At 39.4% G+C, this 25,015-nt stretch overlaps 1 protein-coding gene across 3 annotated transcripts in view; it reads right to left on the bottom strand.

The window, feature by feature from the left end:
- Positions 1–872: 872 nt before the first annotated feature.
- KLF12 (Kruppel like factor 12) overlaps positions 873–25,015 on the bottom strand; it is a 267,563-nt gene continuing 243,420 nt past the window's right edge. For all 3 annotated transcript variants that reach the window (XM_042839345.1, XM_042839346.1, XM_042839344.1), the window contains one exon: positions 873–9,742. In XM_042839345.1, the coding sequence (XP_042695279.1) occupies positions 9,561–9,742 (182 nt within the window). In that variant the 3' untranslated portion in view covers positions 873–9,560. The remainder of the gene's footprint in view (positions 9,743–25,015) is intronic.

Genomic DNA, 25,015 nt, shown 5'->3' with positions numbered 1-25,015 from the left:
ACTAGCAGGACGAACTGATGTTCATATTCAGACATCCAAGATCTGTTCAAGCAGGGTTTTGGTTTAGACACATCTCTTGTTAAGGCTCCAAGGTTTCCAAATCTCTTTGTTTACTTGTTTTCCTGCTTATAACCATGCAGTAGTGAGGCTTTTATTAGATAAATTATCATACTCGTTAAAAGCAAATAACTGGTGTTGCAAGGAAAACCCCATTTAAGGACACCTAAGGAGAAGTTTCACCACTAAGGGAAAAGCGTAGCTCACAACCTCTGACTTCATCTCCACAGTTGTCCTAAATGCTGGCTCAAACAAAAAGGAAACTTTGTGGAAAAAACATGAGGGAGCAGCCTATGGATCTCAAAATGTCCCTAGAAGCAATCACCAAATACCACCCAACTTCATCTAAGTACAAAACTGAATGCTCCAGCTCACCAAAGCCCACCTTCAACAGCTATTCCTTCACTTGACATGCACACAATGAGCAAATCCTCTCTCAGCGGCGTGGGCATCTTAAGACCATTATAAATTAATTGCATCCCTACAAATGGGGGATGAAGAGGGAAAAAAGAAAACAGGCAGATGCAGAATTCCATTTTAAAATACGTAAGGAAGTCAGATTATATAGTAATGCAAAATATTTTTATATCATCCCAGCTCAATTTTGTTTATACTGCTGAGTGCTATTTTATTTGTTCCAGCCTTGCCACAGATGCACAAACACTGAGAAAGGAGAAAGAATGTGCACTCTATACGATGGCTTTTAAAAAATCAGAAAAGCGAGTAAAATCCATTTCTTAAGAAAACATTCCATTTAAAAAATCACTATATGTTTATAGAAAAGATTTTTTTTTAACAAAGGTTTAATTTAAAAAGTTAATAGCTGGGTATTCCAGAAGGCTTGAGTCATTCACAGTAATAATTAGGGGGTTTGTTCCATACAAAATGCTTTATTTAACCTTCATGCCTCCATTCAGATAATTATACAAATGCATACATTTAAAGGTTTAAACTCTATTTCAATTCACAGCTCAATTCATAGGAAAGTTGAATACAGAAAAGCAATGCACCAACAAAATATGTCTGAGACACCATTAAAAACGATAACACTTGTTCATTTAAATCTTTGAGAATAGACTGGAATAATCATCCTCTGACAGAATTTCATTAGGGGGTTCCCTTTACATTATTATAGGGCAAAAAAATCACCATCTTACAGGAAGAGGAAAAAAAGCTCTGAGTATATTTACAATACATACACTATACATAAATACAAGAACAACACTTACATAATATTAATAAACTTATAACATAGGTGTTGCCTAAACACTACATACTATATAAATGCAGAGGAAACTATTGGGAAATTAGATCTTCAGATAATTACTTTTATTATTTTTGAAGAACAGAAGTTTTTGCATTTAAAATCTTTTGAAAAGAAGGTGAAAGAAAAGACTTAAGAAACTACGATGTTTGCTTGCTAGCACTGCTGTTTTTATTCCTTTGAAGTATAGGACTTCTATTGACACTATTATCTCTATGGGGTTAGTGATAATGACCCTCCCTTTTGCATCTTATCGTAGGAAAAAAGACTGAGGTGCTGAACACACTAATTCCATTGCTGTGAACCTTCGGTCCCAAATTAATCACTTTAAAAACTAAGGGATGTTTTTGTATTTTTACACAGGAGGATCTAATGAACGCTCATTGGAATATACAACTTCAGCAACCTGATTAATAAGGAAGAGTTCGGGGCCAAATGCAACTCCATTCTTAGGATTTCATTCAACTAACGCCATAGGGGAATTTGCTTCATCCGTAAATGACTTGGCCAAGAATGGTATTTTTCATTATTCTGCCGTTTCTTCCTAAACACAGCTGAAAGAACTTTCCAAATTAATGATATTTTTGACCCCACATGTTGATAGCAGTGTCCAAATCTCCCTTTCATTTGAAGCGTATGCATGTGTGTGTCTGTGTGTGTGGGTTGAAGGGTTTAAGGCTGGCGGTGCGTGAAGCTTAAGTCATTAATTCCTATCTCTGTGTATATTCTATTGTAAGAGCAAATGGGATATTGTAAGTTCTTAGCGACAGAGAGCAGGTCAAGGGAGCACACTGTGTAGGTGTAAAATGGAGAACTTATATTGCAAAGGAGGCAATATATAGGACTATAGGGAAAAATAAACTTTTTTTTTCTTTTTTTTTGTTTTGTGACAAAATAAGATATAAATCTAGCAGTGAAAAATACCGAAATCAGAAAACCAGAGACAAGAACATCAAATCTGAATTTTGAAAAAGTTTAGTTCTCCTGCAAAGATTATGGGTCAAACGGCCTTTCCAAAGAAGTTCTTTACATCTAGAAAGATGGGAACAAGGAGAAAGGCAGCATCCAAACCACCGATGTCTGCATTTCATGGTTCATGTTTATGACAGTCCATCAAAGCCATCAGCTACTTGAGCATGTCTCCTGGTTGACAACGATTTTTCCAAATGCAGCCAGGTGCATGAACCAGGTTTAGGAAGTCACAGTATGAACCTCCATTCACATTCTCTTTTATAAATAGTGAGAGCACCCTGAAAATGAGCTGGGGGAAGTGTGACTTTTAAGTCACACAGACGGCCAGGAGGATCCCAAATAACTTGTACAGTTCTTATTTTCACAACAGCTAGAACTTGCATTCAGTTTTGCTAGTCCAAAGGACTGAATGGTTGTTTACTGGACAGTCTACAAATCACTTCAAAAGTATCTCAGTTAATTTCATCATTTGAAATCAGTAAGCACAAGGTGCTGGCAAGTCAATAAGAAAAAAAAACTCTTGTTTTTCAAAAAGACATGAAAAAAGCCCCACTCATTTCATGGTGTAGAAGCCTCGGTGCCCTTTCCTATGCAAGAACCAACAAATGTAGAGCTGGAGTCAACTGAACACTGTGGGTTTCTATGGGTGCCACGTTGGAGCACTGCTGCTTTAGAGCAGTGAACTGAGACCTCCTCTCTAACAGCCGCTCAGATATAAGAAACTCACATTTCCTTTCTCCTAACACATTCGCTGGTGCTCTCCTAACACCTCCAGCGTGAAATGAGATCTTTTATTTGCTTAATATTTGGAAATTCAGTTTGGGATGGGAAAATAAGCATATGCACGTTCTGATGGGATTATTTCCACTGATGCCCAACAGGTATAAATTGTTACTAAACCAGTGGTCATCACGTGATTAACCTGCATGTATCAGTGTCATAGTTTTCACATGCAGTTTCATATGCTTTTACTTTGCACCTCCACTTTCTTCTGCATTGTCTTTGTGTGCACACAGTTCCTTCCCTGGTGAATAAAAACCTGTTCTCTCAAACAGCAACCCACTGATGGGAGCATAGCTCTGCGTGGATAAATGCTGCATACAAGCTTAGGGAATGGAAAGCATTTCTTGGCATTAGGAAAACCAGTTACATTTTGATCTCCAGTAAATTCATTTTTAGAAGCACAAGTATGAGGGATGGCATTACACTGCTATTTTAAGAATCCATTAGCAACAGTAATTTTTTTTTTTTTTTTCTTTTTGACAGAAACCTACCAGATTAAAAATAATTAAAAAACAGAGTGGAAGAAACACAGCTGGTCATTTTCTAGTGAGATCCACCAGCCTATTGATGCAATTGTTTAGGCCACTTAATATTAAAAAAAATATCCTTTCTCCATTCTAAGAATATCAGCTTATTGTTTGTTACTCAAATAGTCTCTAAACTGATAGTCCCCACCTTTTTTCCCCCACTTATTTCTCCCCCAAAATAATAATTTTAAAAAGGGATATATTTTGACCTCTCCAATTTGAAGACGGTATTAAGCACTGGTATTACAAAAAGGAATAGAAAAGTGAAATATGGTGAACTCCACAATTCAATGTAGTGGATTTTTCAAGAGAATATGCTCTGGTGTATAACCTGAAGAAGGTCCATTGCTGGTTTTGTGGTTATTTTACTGTAGAATACCATGGATATTTGTGGGCAAATCAGACGTAAATTAGGAAGTAATGCTACAAAACACAACGATCTCCATTTACACCTACTTGGAATCCATATGGATATGAGAAATTTGTAAACGAGGATCCATTTTCATCTTACATATCTGACAGACATTATTTGAGAAACTAACTAAAACTCTTAACAAAATACATCGACATGAAAATACAAATGGCACTTTGTGTTTGCTTCTGTGCTGCATTATTGTTCTCAGAGTTTAATTTTATTTTCATCTTATTGTTGATAGAATCCCGTAAGTTATTGCTGTGTAAAAGTATAGGAACATCCCATCAGTTCTAATAACAGGCACTTTCAGTTTCTGTTTCATCTTTTAAAATGGATTTTAGACTACCGTGCTGGAGTATATAGCATTCTAAATGTCACAACTGCCCGCTACCATTGGATTGTTGGCATACTACTGTACCTCGAAGACTGAACACCCCTGGAATCAGCAAAGAACAGCTGCCTATTTCAGCTCTGCAACCTTTTTTTCAAGATGCAGTGTAGTCAGGGAAATACAAGCACAAATAAAATCAAATAAAATCAGAGAGCTTGCTGGTACTGTATCTGCAGTAAATTGCCAGAAGGAAAACAAAACAAAACTTTTTCATATGGTTTTCATTCTCATTAAGTGTTTTGGTTTTTTTCGTTTACTCAGTCAAAGGCATTCTGAATGTTGACTTATTTGATACTGAAGGACTCAATATGACTTCACTATATCACACGCTATCTGCAAAACAGCAAAAAAGTGGCGGCTCCATGTTGCAGAGAAAATGTTTCTGCCAAAACAGAATAATTTACTTCTCAGCATTTTCTGTGTAAGCTTTGCAAGGCATTATCTAACAATTTTTTCTTTATGAAAGCGGAAGGATTTTTAAAAATGTACTTCATTTAACCTATTTACACCCCATGAAAAACCGTGAGTTTGAAAATACTTTTCCACTATCACATATATTACAGAATATTTAAACTGTTACAAGTATAGTAAAATACTTTCAATGCATTTCAATTTCTAAAGATGCAGTATCCTTATAGCTACTTGTTTTTTCTACTAAAACCTGCTTTGCTGCTGCAGTTGATCAGAAATCAAGCATTTTTAAGGTACCAATGGGTATGACTTTGTAAGCATATTACACAGCAACTGGAATGCTATCATGACACTGTGAAAATATAACAATCATCTTTAAATCTGTGTGCTTCTCCAATTATAAATCACAGGCAAAAGCATAGTACAGGAATATGAGCTGGTTTCTTAAGAAGGTAGCACTTTCTTTTATTTCCAATTTATTTTAAATTCTTCATCTTGTGCTTTGTTTTCACAAACGTGTTTGTTTTCATCTGCTGATGGGAGGAGGGATGTGAAAATGCTGGCATTTATATGCATGGGTGTTTGGGTGAGCATGTAGCAGGGCAAATTAGACGCATTTGCTGCGGAAAATGTGGTTCCTCACATGACCTTTCCAAACCAATGTTCAAACTAAAAAATAAGCAAGGTATTAACAGTGAATCTTACTCTGATTTGAGGTATCCAACTTCAATAAAGGAGAAAGAGATTTTTTCCATTAAACATCTTTTATTATCAGAAGATAAATTTATAAATGGTAACTAGAATACATTCTCAGTGTAGCTAATGGAAAACGAGATTTATGATCACTGCTATTCCATTATTAAAGGGGAGAAAGGTTGTCCAACTATTTGTCCATGCTCTGTACTGTAAGTTTATCCCAAGCATCAACATCACTGATGTCATTTTTAACACTGTTAATTTTGTTATACATTACTCCAGCAAATAATCATATATACAAATCAGTCTAAATCTATTTCATTAATTGAAAGCACGATAGAGAATAAGGAATACTGCATCTTCACCCCCAGTAAAAACTGCCGTTGCAATGAGCCAATTTTACAGTGCTGAATAAAACAGACGCTCAAAAAATAATGGCAATTTAAAATTTAAAAAGTTCTGTATCAAACTTGTTTACTCATTATGTTTTCATGTAATGCTGGCTACTGAGATTTGCTGACAAATCCATTGAATCTTTTTGGAAACACCTGAAATCTGACACTTCATGGCAGAGATCGCCACGTAAGCCATAATGCTCAGTCGGTACTACCCATCCTTTATTCATATTGAAAAGCATAAATCTGTCTGTCTGAAAGGATAGGGACGCTGTATTTTTGTATTTCTCAACTGCTCAGTTAATTAAGACGGACTTACTGTGCTGTGCCAAGACAAGATCTGGTATTTCTGCATGCCACATGTGAAGTCAGCCTTCACCACGGTTATGCAATGCCGTGCGTGCAATGCACTGCGGTGAGTTATTGTGATTTTTGAGGAAACCACGCTGGAGCAGCTGCCCTTTGTCTCTGCACAAGCACAGGAACTTGGTGGAACACAGGTGGAAGAGCGCCCTGAGAACCTGGGGGATATCCACTCCATGTCCCAACACGCTCCTTCCACAAAGTAACCTCTCTTAAAATACTCCCAAAGAGGAAAACAAAAAATATTCTCACAGAATGGAGACAAGGGGTTCGCAAAGAGTGATTTCTGCCCTGGGGAATGAGCTTCCTATGGGATCTCTGTGCAGTCAGCACAGGACAATTCAAAGCTGCATACCAAAATTTAAAGCCTCAATTGCTCTTGGAGATTTTTAATTCCAATTCACTACACAGAAGCCTGAAGAAGACATTAGTGCCTCTGAGTTATATTCAACCCCTGTGAACAGCATCAGAGAAGATCTCTTATTGTTTCTCTTGAATGCTAACAGAATGTCCTTACGTGTTGCTGGTCAAATAAATTTCATTTTCTATGGGGGAGAAATAAAATCACAGATTCTGCTGCTATTTAGAAAATTAGTTGGTAAAACATTCTTGGAAAAGCAAAATAATTTTATAAATTGACTTTTACCTGACCTGACTTCTTCCCCAAAACACTGATGTTGTCTGATCCATTTAAAGGGAATGACCTTAAAGTACATAAAAGATAGACCTCAGATGCAATCCATGAACCACCTCAGGTACTGCACTGACTACCATTTTTGAAAATGGAAGAAGTAATGCTGTTGGCAAAAACCCAGTTCTGTTGCTCCACAATGGCTTATGGGCTATCAAGAAGCTCTCATCTGTTTCAGCCGTTTTAAACTGCATCAACACTAAGTGCCGCTTAATGCCCAGTTCTGAGTTGGATGCTTAAATGCTACAAAATTTCACAGAAGTTGATCACCAGTGCAGATGGTGGGAATGGGAGAGACATTTTTTCCACTATCACAGAATCAGAGAATCCTTACAGTTGGAAGGGTCCTCTGAAGGCCATCCAGTCCAACTCCCCTACGATGAACAGGGACACCACAGTGATATCAGGTTGTCCAGGGCCTCATGTAGCCTTGCCTTGAAAATCTCTAGGAGGGGGCATGAACCTATGGCTGCTAATAATTTGTCTGCAGTTTCTATATTGACCACTCACCAGAGGGGATACTGAATAGTAACAGTACTGAAGTTCTTCTTTTGGGGGACTGACAGATTATCCGGTATCGGGGAACATGAACAATGTATTTAAAGATAATCAAACTCTGGAGTGCCTAAGTGCTGTTATGATGTATTATCCCAGTCTTATTAATCCTCAATTAACTGCAATTACTATCAGTGTGTGCAAGGGTTCTCTGTTCTGCTTCTTCTTAAAGATTATCTTGACTTCAGAACCTGTTCCCAACATTACAGCTAGTATTTCGGGAATCAGAACTGAATTCAGACTGATCTAACCTTTAAAAATGAACAAGTGGCACCACAAGTTTAATCTGTGCAATTTCTGGAAACAAATATTTGTAATTAAATGCATTGCTGCAAAAGACCTTTATGTATACATCTTTTATCTCTAAGCTATAAAAATCTCAACACTTAAAAAATCTTGCCAAGCCTTCTCTTTGTCTCATTTAGCTGAATAGGCAGATCCTTGTGAAGAAGGAAAACAGAAAAACACTATTCTGTTTTCACGAACAACTGATGACTAGGAGTTTCTCTCTCTCCCCTACATAATTTAATTAATACAAATTGATTCACAATTACAGAGCTGTATGGGAATGATCAAGAATTTCCTTTTATTTAATCTGAAAAGGCTTGGATTGAAAATCCCAGCAGAGGCAGCCACTGATACCCATATAAAGGAGCATTTGTATCATAACAGACAGCTGGCAATGTCTTGTTATTCTCTAACTCCCAGGGAGAAACCTAATGTCTTGCAGAGCACCACTGTACAACTGTTTCTTCTTCCTACTTACAGTTCATCCACTGACTCCTCAACACTCAGCTCTTTCCTTTATCTGTTTTGCTTTCCTGACACAAGTAAGCATTATGTTTAAGGAAATGAAAGTACTTAATTGTGGTAACTAACAGGTCAGTGAAACCATCAGGAAGATTAACTTAAATTATCTTACGTGCTATTTCTGCATACCTCCCTTCTGTTGATGTGGAGTAAATTATTGTCTTGAGAGCCATTTTACTCATTATTGCTTTTTCTCTGCAAAGAGACGCAGCTGTTTCTTCTCTATTTTGCATTGTTGGTACATTCAATTCCATTTCATGGATGGCTACACCACTAACCTTGGTACTAGAAAGTATAAGATCTGACTGTCTCCTCATATTCAAACACTGTCACGGGGAAGAGGATACCTGCATGAAAGAAAACTGCACTTTGAGAATGGTGTAGTAGTTTTTAGATTGTTTTTTTCTATATTAATCAGAAAATGGTTCTAAATGAGTCGACGGTAAAATACAGATACTTGATGCTGTACTTGTAACAGAAATGCTGCTGCCCCTTTTTTGTTTTACAGACTTCAACAACAACAAAAGAAGAGAAAGGAAAGGAAAGGATAAAAGAAAAGGGTTAAATGGCTGGTGTCTTCTAGGGCATAATGACAACTTGTGATACAACATTAAAATGCCACCATTGTTATTGCGAAAGTCAGCTCCAGCAACCCTTCAGCTCTGATGGTGGAACCTCTCCAGCAGGATCTTCTCGCCTACTCCTATGCGGCTCATCAGCTCCTATGTAGTACTGCTCAGGCTGATGCTGACACTGGCCAGGTAGTATTCAAAACAAGGGGAAAAGAAGGGATAACAAAGGTCTACCGTTCTTGCTCTCATCATCATCATCATCGGTTTGTGGCATCTAATCCTCCAATCAGCAGCGATTTTTCAGGAACAAAATGTCCAACAGCTGAAAAAACATACAAGCTATAAACACTTTTTTCTCAAAGGATGCAGCATGTAAAATAATGCCCATTCCTGTAGCATTTTGACTGCTATTTCCCTGGCGACTGTGATGACACCTTTGGGGTAACCATGCTGAGGGGCAGATAGGGTTAGCTTCAGATGGCGAGGAGAAGAGTGGCACTTCTTTTCCTGCTATTTTTTTTTTGTTATTATTTTTTCTTACAGACAGCAGAGACAGCCCTGCCTGCTAACACTGTAGAAGGGGATTCAGCCCTGCTGAATTCACTCCGGGTAGTTAAGAGACCCAGCTCTTAAGCTCGGCTGGAATAGGTAGCGTTTTTCAAACCAGCATGTGCCTGCGGCGGTGGAGCGCCAAGTGATCTGAGCGGGAAAAGCTGCGGTCACAGTCTGCACACTTGAATGGCTTCACTCCTGTGTGCTTGCGGTAATGCCTCGTCAGTTCGTCGGAGCGAGCAAACTTCCAGGTGCAGCCTTCCCAGGTACATTTGTAGGGTTTTTCTCCTGGGAGAGACAAAAGAAAGAGAGAGGGGGGTGGGAAACAGGTGGTGACTTTTCCCTCATTACTCTTAATCCTCATAACCTCCTCTGTAGGCTTCCCATGAACACCCACTGCCTAGGGGTTTCTTTAGGCCAAATTACACAACTACTATGTACCAAATCTGCTGAATATAAGGAAAGGGCCTTGTGATTTATCATTCCTGTGGCATTCACATCACTAAGAAAATCAACAGGATTAAGGCACCAATATAGATCCTACCTTGCAGGAGTGATGCGGGGATTAGCGTAAGGACAAAGGGCTGTATAATTATTCTCATGATTACTGTACAACTTAGCTAGCCTCATCCCATCAGGCTACACCTTCTCCCAAAACAGACAGCCTACCCTGTTTTTCAGCAAGTTATCAAAGGCTTCCAACTATTTTTAGGAAATTTATGAAGGTTTCTAATTATTTGGATAAAACAACACTGCAGGCCATTTCTTAGCAAGCTGATAAAAATGACTGATCATTTCCCAAGGAAACATAAAAATTCAATCAGCAAAGTGTTCTCTTTATTTACTGCTCTCACTCACTTTCAGTAAAATTAATTCCATGTGCAAGATGTTACCAGGAATGGCGTATCATTTTTAAAAGTACTCCGCTGCAGGACTCGCACAAAGTTGTTGATAAAATCCCATTTACTTCAATGACATTAGACTTGGGCTAAGAACAGATTTTTGGAAAATCCCACCCTCTGCTTTTTATTTGAAGTTAAGCATCATGTTCTGTCTCAGCTTCTGTGTTGCACAATGCCACAGCAGGAGATTAATATGGCTGATCCAGACCTTGTGTTTTGATGAAGAAACTGTTATAAAATTCCATTTTTGTCATCTTTGAAGGCCTTTCTTGTTTGGGATTTTTATCACTGCTCATTAATGCCTACAAGTTAAACACTCTTGGGAATTACCTTCGTCCCACAGATGAGCATGCTTCAAAAATGAGGAGGAGAAACTGTGTGAGGTCCACATGTGTGTTCCCTTGGTGTGTCAAAAGTGATTTCTTACCTCCCCTTCCTACACCAATTAACCACAAGCAGGACAACATGAGAGCATCTCTGCAACAACTGTTTCCTTCGTCAGTTATTTATTATCGTTTATGAATCATAAGCAGCTTGCAAGATGCTATTTCAATTTTACAAACCAGTGATGCAACACTTGCTGTGTCGTAGACAGCACCGCCCTCCAAGTGTTTCTGAAAGTCAATAAATGTTTTGCTGAGAGCCCAAAGTTTCAAAATCACTGCAAAGTTCAAACAGGTCTGAGAAGCGCAGCTGAAATGGATGTTGCTGCCTTTGTCAGGAAATCAGATGCTGTACAGGCCTTGGCCACCCGTACGGTTGTCAGCAGCACTTGAACTCACTGGGGTGGTACATTCTGGGCTCCATCTGGGCTGCACTGCAGTTTTGGTATTGAATAGGGTAAGAAACTGTTGCTGTGAGGAGAAACCAGTGATCCAGGCTCCAAGGTGACAGAATCACAGAATATGCGGGGCTGGAAGAATCAAGTCCAATTTCTGGTTCCACACAGGACGACCTAAAACCCAAACCCTGCGACTGAGAGCGCTATCCAAACACTCTTTGGTCTCTTGCAGCTCAGTGCCATGACCACAGGCCCTGGGGAGCCTGTTCAGTCTTGACCACCGGCTGGTGAAGAACCTTTTCTTGACACCCACCCTGGCCCTCCTTGCCGCAGCTCCATGCCATTCTGTAGGCTGCCATGAGGCCTACCCTCAGCTCCTCTGCTCTGGGCTGAACAAATCAATGGACTTCAGCTGCTTCTCATGCATCTTCCCCTCCAGACCCTTCACCATCTTCATTGCCCCCGTTGGACACTTTCTAATAGTTCTATGTCCTTCTTACACTGTGGCACCCAGCCCTGCCCCCAGTGCTGGAGATGCACAGCACAGAGTAGTGTGGGACAGCCCCTCCTCTCACCGAATGGCAGCCCAGGATACGGTCGGCCCTTTGGGATGCCAGGACACACTGCTGGCTCACATTCAGCTTGTTGTCAACCCAAACTCCCAGACCTCTTTCCGTAGGCCTGCCTTTCACTCTCTAATCCCCTAGTATCTAAGTATACCCAATGCTGGCTGGATTTGCAAAAACCACAGTGCAGTCAGAGTGCTCTGCCAGCATTCATGTCACCGACCTGACTTTAAGGGTCTCAACAGAGCACAAAGCGCAGAAAAACATTCACTGTCCTCCTGTGAGTAGGACAGGCAGGAGCTGCATGGCAGACAGCACATCACGCACTCTTGCCAGTGACAAAGTGCTATAAAATGTGCCCCGATCTGCCACTGAACTATCTTGTGTATGTGTCCTTGCTGCAAACAGTTGGTGTGAAGCACTGTGCAATATAAGTCTTCCTGTGTGACCTGGCAGGTCTACCCAAATAGCCTTGTCACACCACATAAACAATTTATAAGTGAAGCGCTTGCTGCTTCCAGCTTTACTGTAAACATTCTTCTCTTGAAACTGTGATCTTGCCCCCCATCGGTTTCTTTGACTACAGAAGCCTCCTGAACAAAGCAGGGAGGTACTTCCCATGCTTTGGATCCTCATTGAAAAAGATCTGAAAATCTGTGTCTCTGTTGATCCCAAGATCCTTCACTGCAATAGCCACTTGGGTACAAAAAGTTCCAAATTGTCTTCTGTGGTAGAAAAGCAGTGGGAAAACCTGATGCAGGAAGGGATGGAAGATGACAGAAAAATGCCAGAACTAGTTTGTTTATCCTTTAAAAGGGTATCACTGTGGATAGGAAATGGAAGCCAGCCAATAGGAAGATGTGAGCATGGGTCACCCAGCTGAAGTTCCCACGTGTTGCTTTGAGCCCTTCTCCTCAATGAGTCCAGCGTACCCAGCCCCTACAGAGCTATGTGCAAGGGACAGGACTAACTGCATTCCTCTCACGCTATTTACACCACTGACGGAAAATATCTTTTACAAGTTCAACCCAAGGAGACCTTTCATTATTTTCAATTAAATATAGACATATAGCGTAAGGAAGAAAAAAACAAGACAATGCAGTGTTACTCTAAAGACATTCAGTAATATGCACCTTAAAAAAGCCACTGTCAAAGAAACTTTGAAATTCAGATACAGTTTTCCCTAAAGATTAATGACAACATTTTACACAAACCTAGTTTTAGGGGAAAAATTACAATTTTCTATAAAACTCCTACATTATCTCTGGATGGTTATGCGCTAGAAAAAAGAAGTTCTTATTCATAGGCAATACTGCATTAACTGTGAACCTTTTGCTTGGTAATGGCCAAGTCAAAGTCAAACACTCGACCATTTCAACTCGGGCACTTCTGCCTCGTGTGAGCACTTTAGATGAAATATCTAAGACACTCTCAGGTTCAATGTACCTCTTGTTCTTGGGCTCCTTCAATAGCTCAGCAGATGCCAGAGCATGGGCCTCAGAGTTACTGCCATGCACCGAGGCACTCAAGTGCTCATTCAGCTCCTCTATGAGAGCAAAGGCAGGCTCCTTGCCCTAAGTAGTGGAAACATGGGAATGGAGAAGACAAAATAGTGGACAAGTTCTGGGAAACAGCAGGAAACATAGCATGGAAAGAAACTAAGAACCTGCGGTAATTAGGGACAAAAAGAAAACTGGAAAAAGAAAAAACACCATTAGCTAATTTAATCTTCTGAATCTGTAAGGTTTTAGACTCGTAGAAGGAGCCTGTTTAAAAATAGAAGCCTGAAGCTGTGATTGTTTTCATGGGAGCTAGCCTTCTACTTCCCCACCAGACTTTGCAAATTCTATTACTTGGACCTGAAATCTGAAAAAATGATCCTGAAACATAGAGAAATCACATTCTGGTGGTACCCTACAGCTTTGCAAGAAATGGATGGTAAACAGTATATCCTGACAGTCATTTACACAAATAAAGTGAGACTGAGGAGCATGAGAAGATTCCTCTAGACTGTTTGCTGTAGAAAATGAGTATTTTCTATTGTCTGGAGGGGAAAAGTTAATTAGAAAGTTTTAAACATATGACTCAATGCCCTGGATGGAACTAGTCATTTTTTAATCTTCTAAAAACAAAATATCTGTTTCTAAGAGCCCTCCAAAACATTGCCTTTTCTAATCCAGATGCCACAATCCAAATTAGTTTAATTAGTACTACTATATTAATTTTCCTATGCTACCTCATGACGCCTCTCACTTAAGCACATAAGAACACAGTTACAATAGTTATTCACACAATCTCTCTAAACTCAGGCAAATAATGAATTAATAATGCTGAATAATGACCATTACTTAGTCAATCCTTCAAAAATTTTCTGCCCTCCCTACAGTATTCATGAACTTCTGGAAGATCATTCATCCACGGAAATAAATCTCCTCCAAACTTCTACTTTACCGTTCAGTGACATTCACACACTCCAAAGAAAAGATGCCATACGTTGATACCAGCAATTCATCACATCGTGTAACAGATGAAGGAACCACAACCTGCTCTGCACCAGCATTTCTCACATAGTACACTTCTCAACAATTTTCTTCTGCCCACCAACTAGCTGCAATCACAGTATTTGATGCTGATGCTTCAAAGAAAGGTGCAACAAAAGTCCTATGTGAAGAGTAATAACGTGTGCTGCCAGCATGGAAACTGCTCAGGAACTCCATAGAACAGAGCTGGGCTTGCATTCTCTGAAAATGCATTGACTGAAACTGTAGATACTCTATTGTACACCTGTAGTCCGTTTCGTTTGTGTATTATTTAAGCTTCATTTATTCATCTGTTTAGCAGGCTTTTGGCAATTATGCTATTGAGTAATGACGAGGTAACTGTCTACTACCAGGACAGAAAACATCCCAGTGATCTAGAAGTGACCAATTTTTTTCTGACATGAACTCCTTTCTTTCTCTGTTATTACAGGTGATGTCATGACCCTTCTCAACTATGTCCCATCTATCTGCTTTTTCTCCACGTAACTCTCACCATGAATCCGAGTTCTTACTTCTCCTCTCTGTGGCCCCTTCTGCAATGGTAGTCATCATTTTGAAACAGATAACATTTTTACGTCAAGTAAGATTCACCAACAAAGTATACTCAGGGGAATGTTGAGGATTACAGGCTTAGCCATCTAGTCAGATTTGTCTGCATTTAAGGCTTTCATTACCCTGTGAAAGAGCCACGTGCTAAAATTCAATTTTTATTTAGAAGGAAAAAGTTTGCAAAACACTTGAAATGAAACTGTTTACAGTTTTGTGCAGTGTTTCCAAACAAGGAGCGTGGGAGCATAAGGGAGATGCTGTCCCTCACTCCATTCACAAAGTACAATGGCTTAAGCCAAACTTGCATGGTTTAACGGGTGGCTCCTGCCCAGCTCTGCTACTTACAGCCACATCTTTATACATTCCTTATTCAGTTTCTGTTGTCATTAGTCTTGGAGGAGTATTCCCCACAAAAAAAAACCCTACAAAACAAACCAAAACAGAACAGAATGAGGTACTAAAGAGTTAGCCCACAGCAAGTTGAAAGAGAACAAATAACACAGCAACCATGCCTCTGCCTATGTCTGATGATATTACGTATTCTTGTTGAAGTCAACAGGTCTGCAATTTTGCAGGGTCAGGACATCTCAGAGTTATTCCTGGTTTGGTTTCTGCTGCGGAAGTAGTGTGCAACATACGTGGAGCACTATGCAAAATACATAGCATTTAGGATTTATGCCAACTGGGTTTCAGCTCTCATGTAAACACCAGAACCATTCTAAAACACAAACTGTGCGACTGCGAGAGTGAAAATCAGAAACTGAAAACCACGAATAATGGGTAATTAGAGTTTGCATTTCTACTAAAAGTAAGTGATTTCAGGCAGAAATCTTTTTACAGCAAAAACACCATCTTATAAAGAGCATCCTCAGGCACTCCTGGCAGGAAGAGGGCAGCTTAGCTTTTAGACACAAGGAAAAGGGAAAAATGACAACTCATGTTCTGTGTGACATTTTTATTAGTATAATTTTTTAATGAAAAAACATTTGAGCACTTATAAAGCACTTTCCAACTTCAGAGTGCCTTGCAAAGATATCTTTTTACAAAAGTATATTAATACTTTATAAAAGTCTGGCTTCATAATAGCACCGTGTAACAAACACTGTGTCTTCTGCAGGTAGGAAAACCAATGCAGTGAGCACAAGCAGCCTTCCCAAAGCTGCACAGAAAGTGAATAGCAGTGTATTAGGAACAACTTACTTTCTGTACAAAGACCATTAGATCTCAGTTCCACCCCTCTGAACGTTTGAAATATTTTGGATCATCTTGATTCAAAAGCCTAATTCGACTATTCTAACGTCTTTCAAAAGGTGATTTTGGATCTCTCTTTCCAAATTATCTTTTCAGTGAATGCAATGAATTTGAATTTTGTTTCAGCGTTGTTGAAATATGCAAATTAAAGATCTTTCTGGGAAGAGATTAAAGTTTCGTATCAGTTTAGCAAGTCTGGGAAAATAATTTCAACGAGCAGAACAGGATGTACAGTGCTAATTGTGACGTGTCTTGAAATTCAGGTTTTTTACTCCTTGTTCTCAGGCAAAGCAAAGGGACATGGTTACTTCACATGAACAAAATGACTTCTTCAATTCAAAAGCACAGTGAAAATCTGAACTCTTAAACAACAGACAGAACTTCAACTGATTTCTGACAGTTTTAAAAGCAATTATGTTCAAGCTCTGATTCTGATAATTCAGATCCAAGTCATTTTCCCACATCACAGCACACAAGTATCTTTCATTTCACTGTATTGTTGACTATGAGTGCTGTTTGTCACCCTGGCTCTCCTTGTCACTCCCTCTGCAAGACCAGTTCTAGTTCAGGACCATAATCTATTTCCTTCTCTTGCATATTGTTCCAACATTCCTTTAGGTTCAGCTTCAGTTTATTGCTATTCTATGCAAATAAGAAAAACTCTTTGTTTTCAGACTCACAAGAACTAGATTTTCCATAACTCCACCTCTCCAAATTCATTTCATCAGTCTCAGCCCTGTTCTGTCACTGTACACTCAGAAGAGAAACAGTTCACACATGAAGCTTTTCTTTCACATTTTCTCTCCTTAAAGTTCTGCAGAGGCTTTGTCCCTTGATTGAACATACCTAGCACTATGTGAGAAACAAATGAATTAACACTCTGTGGCAAGGATTGATTATGCACCTTACCAAAGATGTATCTGAAATAAAATGATAAACACAATGCCTATTACAACAGTAAAAATAACATTTTTGGAATTGTAAAAGGCCTCTTCCCACGCGCCTGAATTCAGGAGTCAGATCAAATCCCAACAACAGATGTCAAACAGCATTTATTAAATTTCCTGATCATTTTTTCCATACGTCAAGGTGATTTTTCACATGTATGTATGCACATACATGCACACCAAGGTGTATGTACATGCTTACATATATATGTATATCCACTTGGAGCAGAAGAGGGAATGGAAATTTCCTTCTGGTCTGCAGCCACATGATGGGACCATCAAAACTTCAGTTCCCTGGGAATGATGAGATTTTTCCTTTTATGGCAACATCCACTCACAAATAAATTTGGGAAAGGTGATGCAACAGGCCTCTGCTTACATCAGCAGCCAACTGCACACAGGGTGATAGCACACCTGCACAGTGACTCTCTTTTTCTAGGGTGCTGCTGCTCTGGGGTTTAGTCTGGATTCCTCAAATAAAACATCATTTTTTATTTGTGGTCCGTAACTGCAAGGGAGATGACAATTAAGCGACATTTCCTTTCCCATCTACAAGAACTATGCCTTTGATTCTGCTCCTGCCACTCCTCCTGGATGCTCCAGGACTTGCTCCACCATGTTCAGCAAGAGCAATACTGATGTTTCATGGAATGAAAACTAAAACCAAAACAACAACAAACAAACAAACAAAGAAAAGTCCCATAGTAATAATAATAATAATAATAATAATAATATTTAAACAACAACCAAAGGCTCCAGGGGATGAGCTTTGCTTCATTCAGAGGGCAGGACCCTGGTGTGCCACTCTGTTCACAGAATCAAAGCATTAAAAAGCCCTAAAAACTTTGCTTGCTAAAAAAAAGAATTGTGAATAGCAGTGAGATTTTCAAATGTAGAGATACCAATTTTATCACCATAAAATATAGAATAAACAAATACAATACGGAAGAAAAATATTAACCAACAAAATACACAAGATGAGGGAAGAGTCTGGGAGATCATTAGAGTTAATGTAAGCAAGATACCACAAAGCTTTATATTCTGAGTAGAGAAAATACTGAAATATAGAAAAGAATCACCTGTCCTACATATCTAATCTTTCTCTTCTCACAGGAAAGGAGAAGTTTTGTAGAATTTTCCCAATTTTCTGCTTACTCATTTGCAAAAAATAAAGATTGAAAACACTAGCGTTCAGGCTCTGCTTTCTTTTTTTCCTTCGAGGCATGGGAAAAAGCAAAGAAGAAAAAAACCAAGAAGAAAGGAAATTTGAGTAAAATACTAAAGCAAAGGCTTTTGTGAAACTTACTTGCAGTTACTCTCAAGGACTTTGTTTCTGACTGACAGGCTGCCCTGCAAAGGATGGGCATGAGCAATTCCACTCACGCTTTGCAAAGGACATGTGGGGATCACCAATACTGGATGTTCCAGCAGCAAGTTGCTATCCGATTCTCTGCCTGGGATTGGAAGAGCGGGCTGCAAGAGTTAAACGTCCTTGGAAGCTCTGTGATGTGTATTTACTCCTCTAGGTCTGGGTGCATCTGGGTGCAACATCTGGGAAAGCACTTTGGAGGGAATGGGATTAGAGAGGTCTTTCTTGCCTTCATGCCACTGCAGAGTTACATAGAATGGTAGACCACAATCATGCCTGAGACCTCAGATGAACTACAGTTCTTTGGAGGTAGAATACTAAGAACTAAATGGTTCATTTAGAGAAAATTCTATTCTGCATAATGAAATCATCATTATTCCCTTGTGCCACACACAGACAAAACACATATGCACCCCATATTTACAAAGTCAAGGGGCATGGTTGCAAATATTTTTCATAACCTAGAGACTGAAAGCAATCACAGACACAATTAGACTTGCTTTCCCATCAAAGTGCCTTGGAATAACCATGTGGGCACCCTTCCATATCGGCACAGCATCAGACCTACAATGCAGAGAAACGACTCCCTGTGTGTAAGGTGAGTTCAGAGTTTGCAAAATGCGCCAGAAATGAAATCATTTAACTTTCCACAGAGCAGCTTTTGGAAGAGAACTGGATGTACAAGCTCCCTGTGGTATGGACACCTGCCCGTAAGTAGCTGGATTCAGACATCTATCTCAGTACATTCAGGCAGCTAGTAGACGTTCATATTTCTGAACATCACCTTACCACGATGTGGTGGCGTGGGTGAGTCTGCCTTTATACCCTGGTACATAGTCAACCAGCAGAATAATTTGTGTTTCTTCTAAATAGAAACTGCATGAAGAGAAAAAAACTAGACATGAAGACTTCCATGAAATACACTGGTTTCCACACTGGAAAGCTCTACTGTTTATTGAATCTGGCAGTAAATTTTAAACACTACAAGAAAATTGTTTCTTAAAAAATAAAAGCGTCACCCAATACAAATAGAACCTCCTATCTTACTTAAAGCAAATTGCTTTTAAAACTGTCTTTGTTTGTTTGAATTCCTAAGTTCTGGAACAGTGCAGCAACCTGCTGCTGCAGCTTTATTCACCCATCAGGTTTACATGCAGGAGGAAGAGTTCTGGGATAAGAGCCTATGGAGCACGTAGGACATGAGAAAGGAAAGCTGGGCTTTTGAAGAGAGAGTCTGGAGGGCAGGTGACAAAGGGACGTTAATTTTAAAGGAGGCCAAAAATCTACACAGTTCAAGTCAAATCCAAGAGGATTATTTTAAAAATGTTGCTTCCTCCCAATACTTGTCTAAGGAGGAATTACAAACCTGTAAATATCTCTCTGGAACATATAGCTAGCAAGAGGAATTAAACAGACCTTAAGAAAACAACAGGTAATGAATGGAATTTTAAACCTACAGTGCAAAAATAACTTTTTTGGTGCCTCCGACTTCTTAAGTCTGCTCTGAAATTGCTGAAAGGAAAAAGTGAACAAAGACTAATGACAGGGGCCCTTTCATATTAAAATAATATATGGAGCAACAGTGAGCGAGAGGAATGCAATGTTTGAAAAAGCACAGACTAAATAAAACACCCATGTACTCACTAGCCTTCTCTCCTCTAGGGTGGTGTCTCAACCCAGTGAAAAAGGAACTTCTTGGGGAGGAAATGTCATTTTCTCAGGTACAAGATCACATTTCTGAGATGCTTAGTGTCTCCATGTAATGCTGGGGAGAACACCCTGACACTGACAAGTAAGTTTCATTACGTCTGCTGCAAAGGTATTTGCTCTCATATCTCAGGAATGATATAGGCGTTGATCAAGGACAAAACTCTGAACACTGAAAAAAATTATTTGGCCCAGAGGCTGCATTCAGCACGATTCTGTGAGTGCTGCCCCAACTTCTGCAGTGCTGGCACCAAGAAGGGTGATTCGGACTCAGTGTTGGTTGGGATTCACGGATGAAAAGCAGCAGTCAGCCCTGTGTCTCACAGGAGGTGCTTCAGACAAGGGGGAAGCTTCCATGCCTTCCTCAGCCTCTCAGAGGCAGGAGCAAAGCCACAGTCATGCCTATAAGACTCCCACCCTGCCCTACAGTAATGGATTGAATCCATTCCCACTTCTCGCCTACTGAAACATCCCAGGCCTTTGCTGCCATTGACCCCAGGAAGCAACTCTGCCACATTCCTCTAGGAATCAGTAACTAATGACTGAAAATACAGTTTTAAGGAAAAAGAAATTGCCTACTATTTCTACAACGATGGCTATAAGAAAAACACCACAGAAATGAGAAGACAGAAAACAATCTCTTCTGTATCAGATGTTGAAAAATCACATTCCTTATAACCTTAAAGCTGGCATCCTATTTCTTTATTCAATTCTTCAGGATGATTCACAATTTTAAACTCCTTGGGCATTTTCATATGGTAAAAGGGTGGCCACATGAAGCTAGAAATGGATTTAGCTGTGAGCAAGTTTAGATGTGAAATCCAACGTAAATCAAAATCCCTTTAAATAACTACGTAGTTAGTGGGTTAGATTTCTCAGGTCATACTGCCTGTGCTCGGCACCACTTTGGCTGTGACGCATTCACACCACACAGTGTACTCCACACACTTAGAAGAAAGGGAAGATCTTTAAATATACTCCACATGTAACTATCCATTATACATTTCAAATCTGTGTTCTTTACCAAACCCCCTAGCAGACAGGATAATTTGCCTCTTCAGTTTACATAATATGGCTCAAATTTACATGTGCTCTCCATTTACGAGGAGACAGATAACGTCTATGAAAACTGGGCCACAATATGCAAAGGTTAGTTTTGGTACCAGTAGGCCTGTCATTCGGGTTGAAGTAGGATATTATAGACTAGGATTTATAGACCAGATAGCCTCTGAATCAGAATAGAAGATGTGGCCAATGCGACAGCTTGCCCCTGTTGTGTGGAAGAACTTAGCAGTGCACATAGTGCATGCCCAGGGACATCACCGAAGGCCGGCAGTGCAGAGATGGGCTTCCTCCAGTATCTCTGCAGGCAGCTAGAAACTGTCATTTTCTTATATTCACATTTTCTATTATTTAATGCATTTTACACCAAGACAACTGAAATCAGTTCACACAGAAATGGCTCTGTGTGTTTTTCTTGTGATAACTGTTATCCATCCAAAAGGTATTTTCACTTTTTCAGAACTCATTTGTAATGTTATGGCACTTAGCCTAGAGGATCCCGGGTATCTGTTCTTAAACTCCCTCTTCCCTTAAAGCTCACTTCCTTCATCTCTCATCTTTCTATACACAACCTTTATCCAACACTACTATGTGACTGAAACTATTATAGCAATATGAAGTCCGTTCCGAAAGTAACACCTCGTATTTTATGATGTTGGCTCACAACATCAGAAGCAGATGTTGGTGGTATGGCAGCAAAGGTTGAACCTTTCCCCCAATATTCCGTTACATGTTGTTGCTGTGTGACAGATGGCAGCAGGGGGGCAGTCTGACAGAATGGCATCTGACATGGAAGTGCATCTGAAGCAATGGAGTGTCACTGAATTCCTCTGTGCAGAAAAAAGTGCACTCACTGAAACTCCTTGAGGCTTGCTGAACTTTTGTGTAGAGTAAACAGTGTATGTGAGCACAGTGAGGTGGTGGCAGTACATTTCAGCAGTAGGGAGAGTGATGTAAAAGACAAACCACATTCCGGATGGCCATGCAGATTTTTACAAGTGTGTCATACAGACTCTTGTTCATCACTGGCAAAAATGCATAGCAAATGGTGGTGACTACGTTGCAAAATAGTGTTTTATAGCTGAGAGTTTTCTCTATCAAATAATGTAACTGTGCTCTTCATATCTGTTGTGGTTTCCATTGAAATAAATAGAAGGTGTTATTTTCCAAATGACTTGCACATACACTTGAGATATATTATGTCACCTGAGACGTTACTGTCTTGCACTAACCTAACCGCATGGCTTTGTCCATCCACCTTCAACATCTCCAGCTCACTTAGTTTCATTATAGTTACAGATAATTAAAAAATTAAAAAATAATCATCACATGAAATATTGCAGGGAAATTGCAAATATTTTTGAGCACTTTGCAGCTTTTCATTGCCATTTCAGAAATCTGCAGCCAATTAGAGAGAAGGCTGAGATACATCTTTGAATATATGGCATGAAAATATCTGCATAGTTTTTGCCAAAATAATGAAATCTTTGATAGTTATTGCCAATTTTACAGCTGCGAAGTCCCATGACTTCCAGTTGCATCAACATCACAGATCAGATGTTAAAATCTAATTTTTATAACCCATGCCAGTTTCTCAACAGAAGATTTGCCTCTTCAATTTATATAAAACATAGCAGATTTTCATAACCTCTGTCTGAAAGGAAGAGAATCAGTAGATCTTTCACAAACTAGGTCTAGTAGAAAAGGAAATATTTCTTTAAGACAAATGTAAGTATTTTTAGAAGTAAATTTTGATGGTACAAAACCAAACCAAACCAAACAAAAAGAAAATACAGTGGTAAGAATGAGTATTGCTTTAGTCTGAAATGTTCAGCTGCCCTACTAGAACCATCAACAGCAACTTTAATACCTCCTAAATGATCTGAAATGGCAGTTACATGTCATAAAATAATGCTACAGTTTTTTCCCTGTCTTCAAAGCAAAAGATGCAAACTAAAGAAGATGAGTTACAAGTCAGTACACCAGGCTGTACTGAGCTTGCAGGGAATGGAAGTTTTAGCTCTCTACCACCACTAACTCCCTGAGCTAATAGGAGTGCCTGTGTTGAACATAACATGGACACACGCAGACAAGGAATGCAACCCAAGGCTGCTTTCTGATTTTTCAGATTATTCCTTTATAGAAACACACATTAGTATTTTTCTGAAGAAGAAACCAACTCAACACAACCTCGATAAGCCATTTTCTCACAATTTTCTCCTTGCAGAAAGAGTTGATATACCTGTGCTGCAAGATTGATGGTGAGCCCAGAAGGCTCTCCATCACACCCGATACCTCCTGATAGCTTTATCTGATGATTTGGCAAAGCAACACCAAGAACCTGATACTAGAAAGAGAAATTTAATAGCAAGTGTTTGTGATTTATGAAACGGTCCAACGATTCCAGGTTTCACTTGCACGTTTCCAAGTTTCAGAGCTAATGCACAATTCAAGGCCGCCCCCCAGTGGATTCCGTGCCCACACACTGCACTAAGCTTGGAGGAAAAGTTGAGAAGTACTCAGAAGCCACATGATAGCATCCTGAAAATGAAGGGAGACTCCACGAGAACTGAATGCGATGGGTACTGTGTATAACATTTTGCTTCCATTTTTAATTACATTCAAAAGAAATTTACTTTCCAATCAATGCTGTTTGTCCTGTCAAAAAAAAAACCACATATTTTTTCTTCCAATATCCAAACAAATGTTACTGTGAGTGAATTTAATATGCACATATAGTAAATGAAAAAGAAAATTAGCTTTCAAACACATTCTGCGTAGTTAAAAAATTGTTAGTGCAACCAGCCTGCATTAAAAAAAAAGTCAAGATTATGCAATGCTGAGTTTCTGTGATCCTTCTTCAGAAAGTTTCCTATTCAAACGTGCTCATCCTTGCGTGCCTAGCTGTCATAATTCATTTATACCTATCCAAAACTGCACACTAATTACTGTGGGTCATATGTGAATAATTAACTTATTTTGCCTGAAGCAACAGTGCAAGCCAAGATAAAAAATGTAAGATAAGATTACTACATAGGGTATGCTCATGGCCAATGCTATATGTGAAGTCAAAATACAGCAGCTTCTTACCAAGACCAAAGAAGTATCTGAAAACAGATTTATCAGCACAATACAGATTTTCTCACTGGATCTCTGGCTAAGTTCAGTGCTCACCTTCTCTATAGACTACACTTTACTTCTTATATTGCAGCATGCATGAGTAGATGATAGAACAGTTAACAGCTAATCAACCATTTAATGAAGGTTTTTGATTTGATGTTATTTTTCCTAATGTTCTCTCCTTGAAGGAATGAACCAATATCCAAAATACTTCAGGCAGTTGCCTTTTGGGATGGGTACTCAGTTCAGCCAGCTAAGAGGCAAGTACCTGAGCTTCTCCTGCATTCAACAGTGAAGGAGAAGTACCTTCAGATGCCAATTCCTGGGTCAACCTGAAGAGGGAATAATGTGCCCCAGAGGTGCCAATCCCTCTTCTATGACTACCCAGAGATTCCAGACAGATAGCATAGCCTAGACATTTAACTGCTGATGAGCCAAAGCTGGATAGATGAATTCTATGATTACTTTTGGTACAGAAACTCTCTTCATGCTACTGGATAGTTATAGCTGCAGAAGTTGGAATTATCAACTACATTTTAGCTTTCTGTGCCTAGTTTTGAGCACTCAGTGCATTCAGTAGTACAGAACACCTAACATTGATTTTGGGTGCTTTATATGCAAGAGTTATCAGCCAGGAGATCATTAATGAATTACAGAATCATTAGAGAATAGGGAAACAGTTTAGGAAACAAGAGAATGAAAAAGAGGAGTAGAGCTACAGTGGGATAAAAAAGTAAAGCAAAGGACAGAGTGCAAGTCAAAGGATA

The sequence above is a fragment of the Centrocercus urophasianus genome, unplaced genomic scaffold (assembly GCF_019232065.1).
Source record: "Centrocercus urophasianus isolate 14NV4802_14NV808 unplaced genomic scaffold, USGS_Curo_1.0 seq_9, whole genome shotgun sequence".
Lineage (NCBI taxonomy): Eukaryota > Metazoa > Chordata > Aves > Galliformes > Phasianidae > Centrocercus > Centrocercus urophasianus.
Note: the sequence above shows the minus strand (reverse complement) of the source record. Positions and strands in the feature narration are given on the sequence as shown.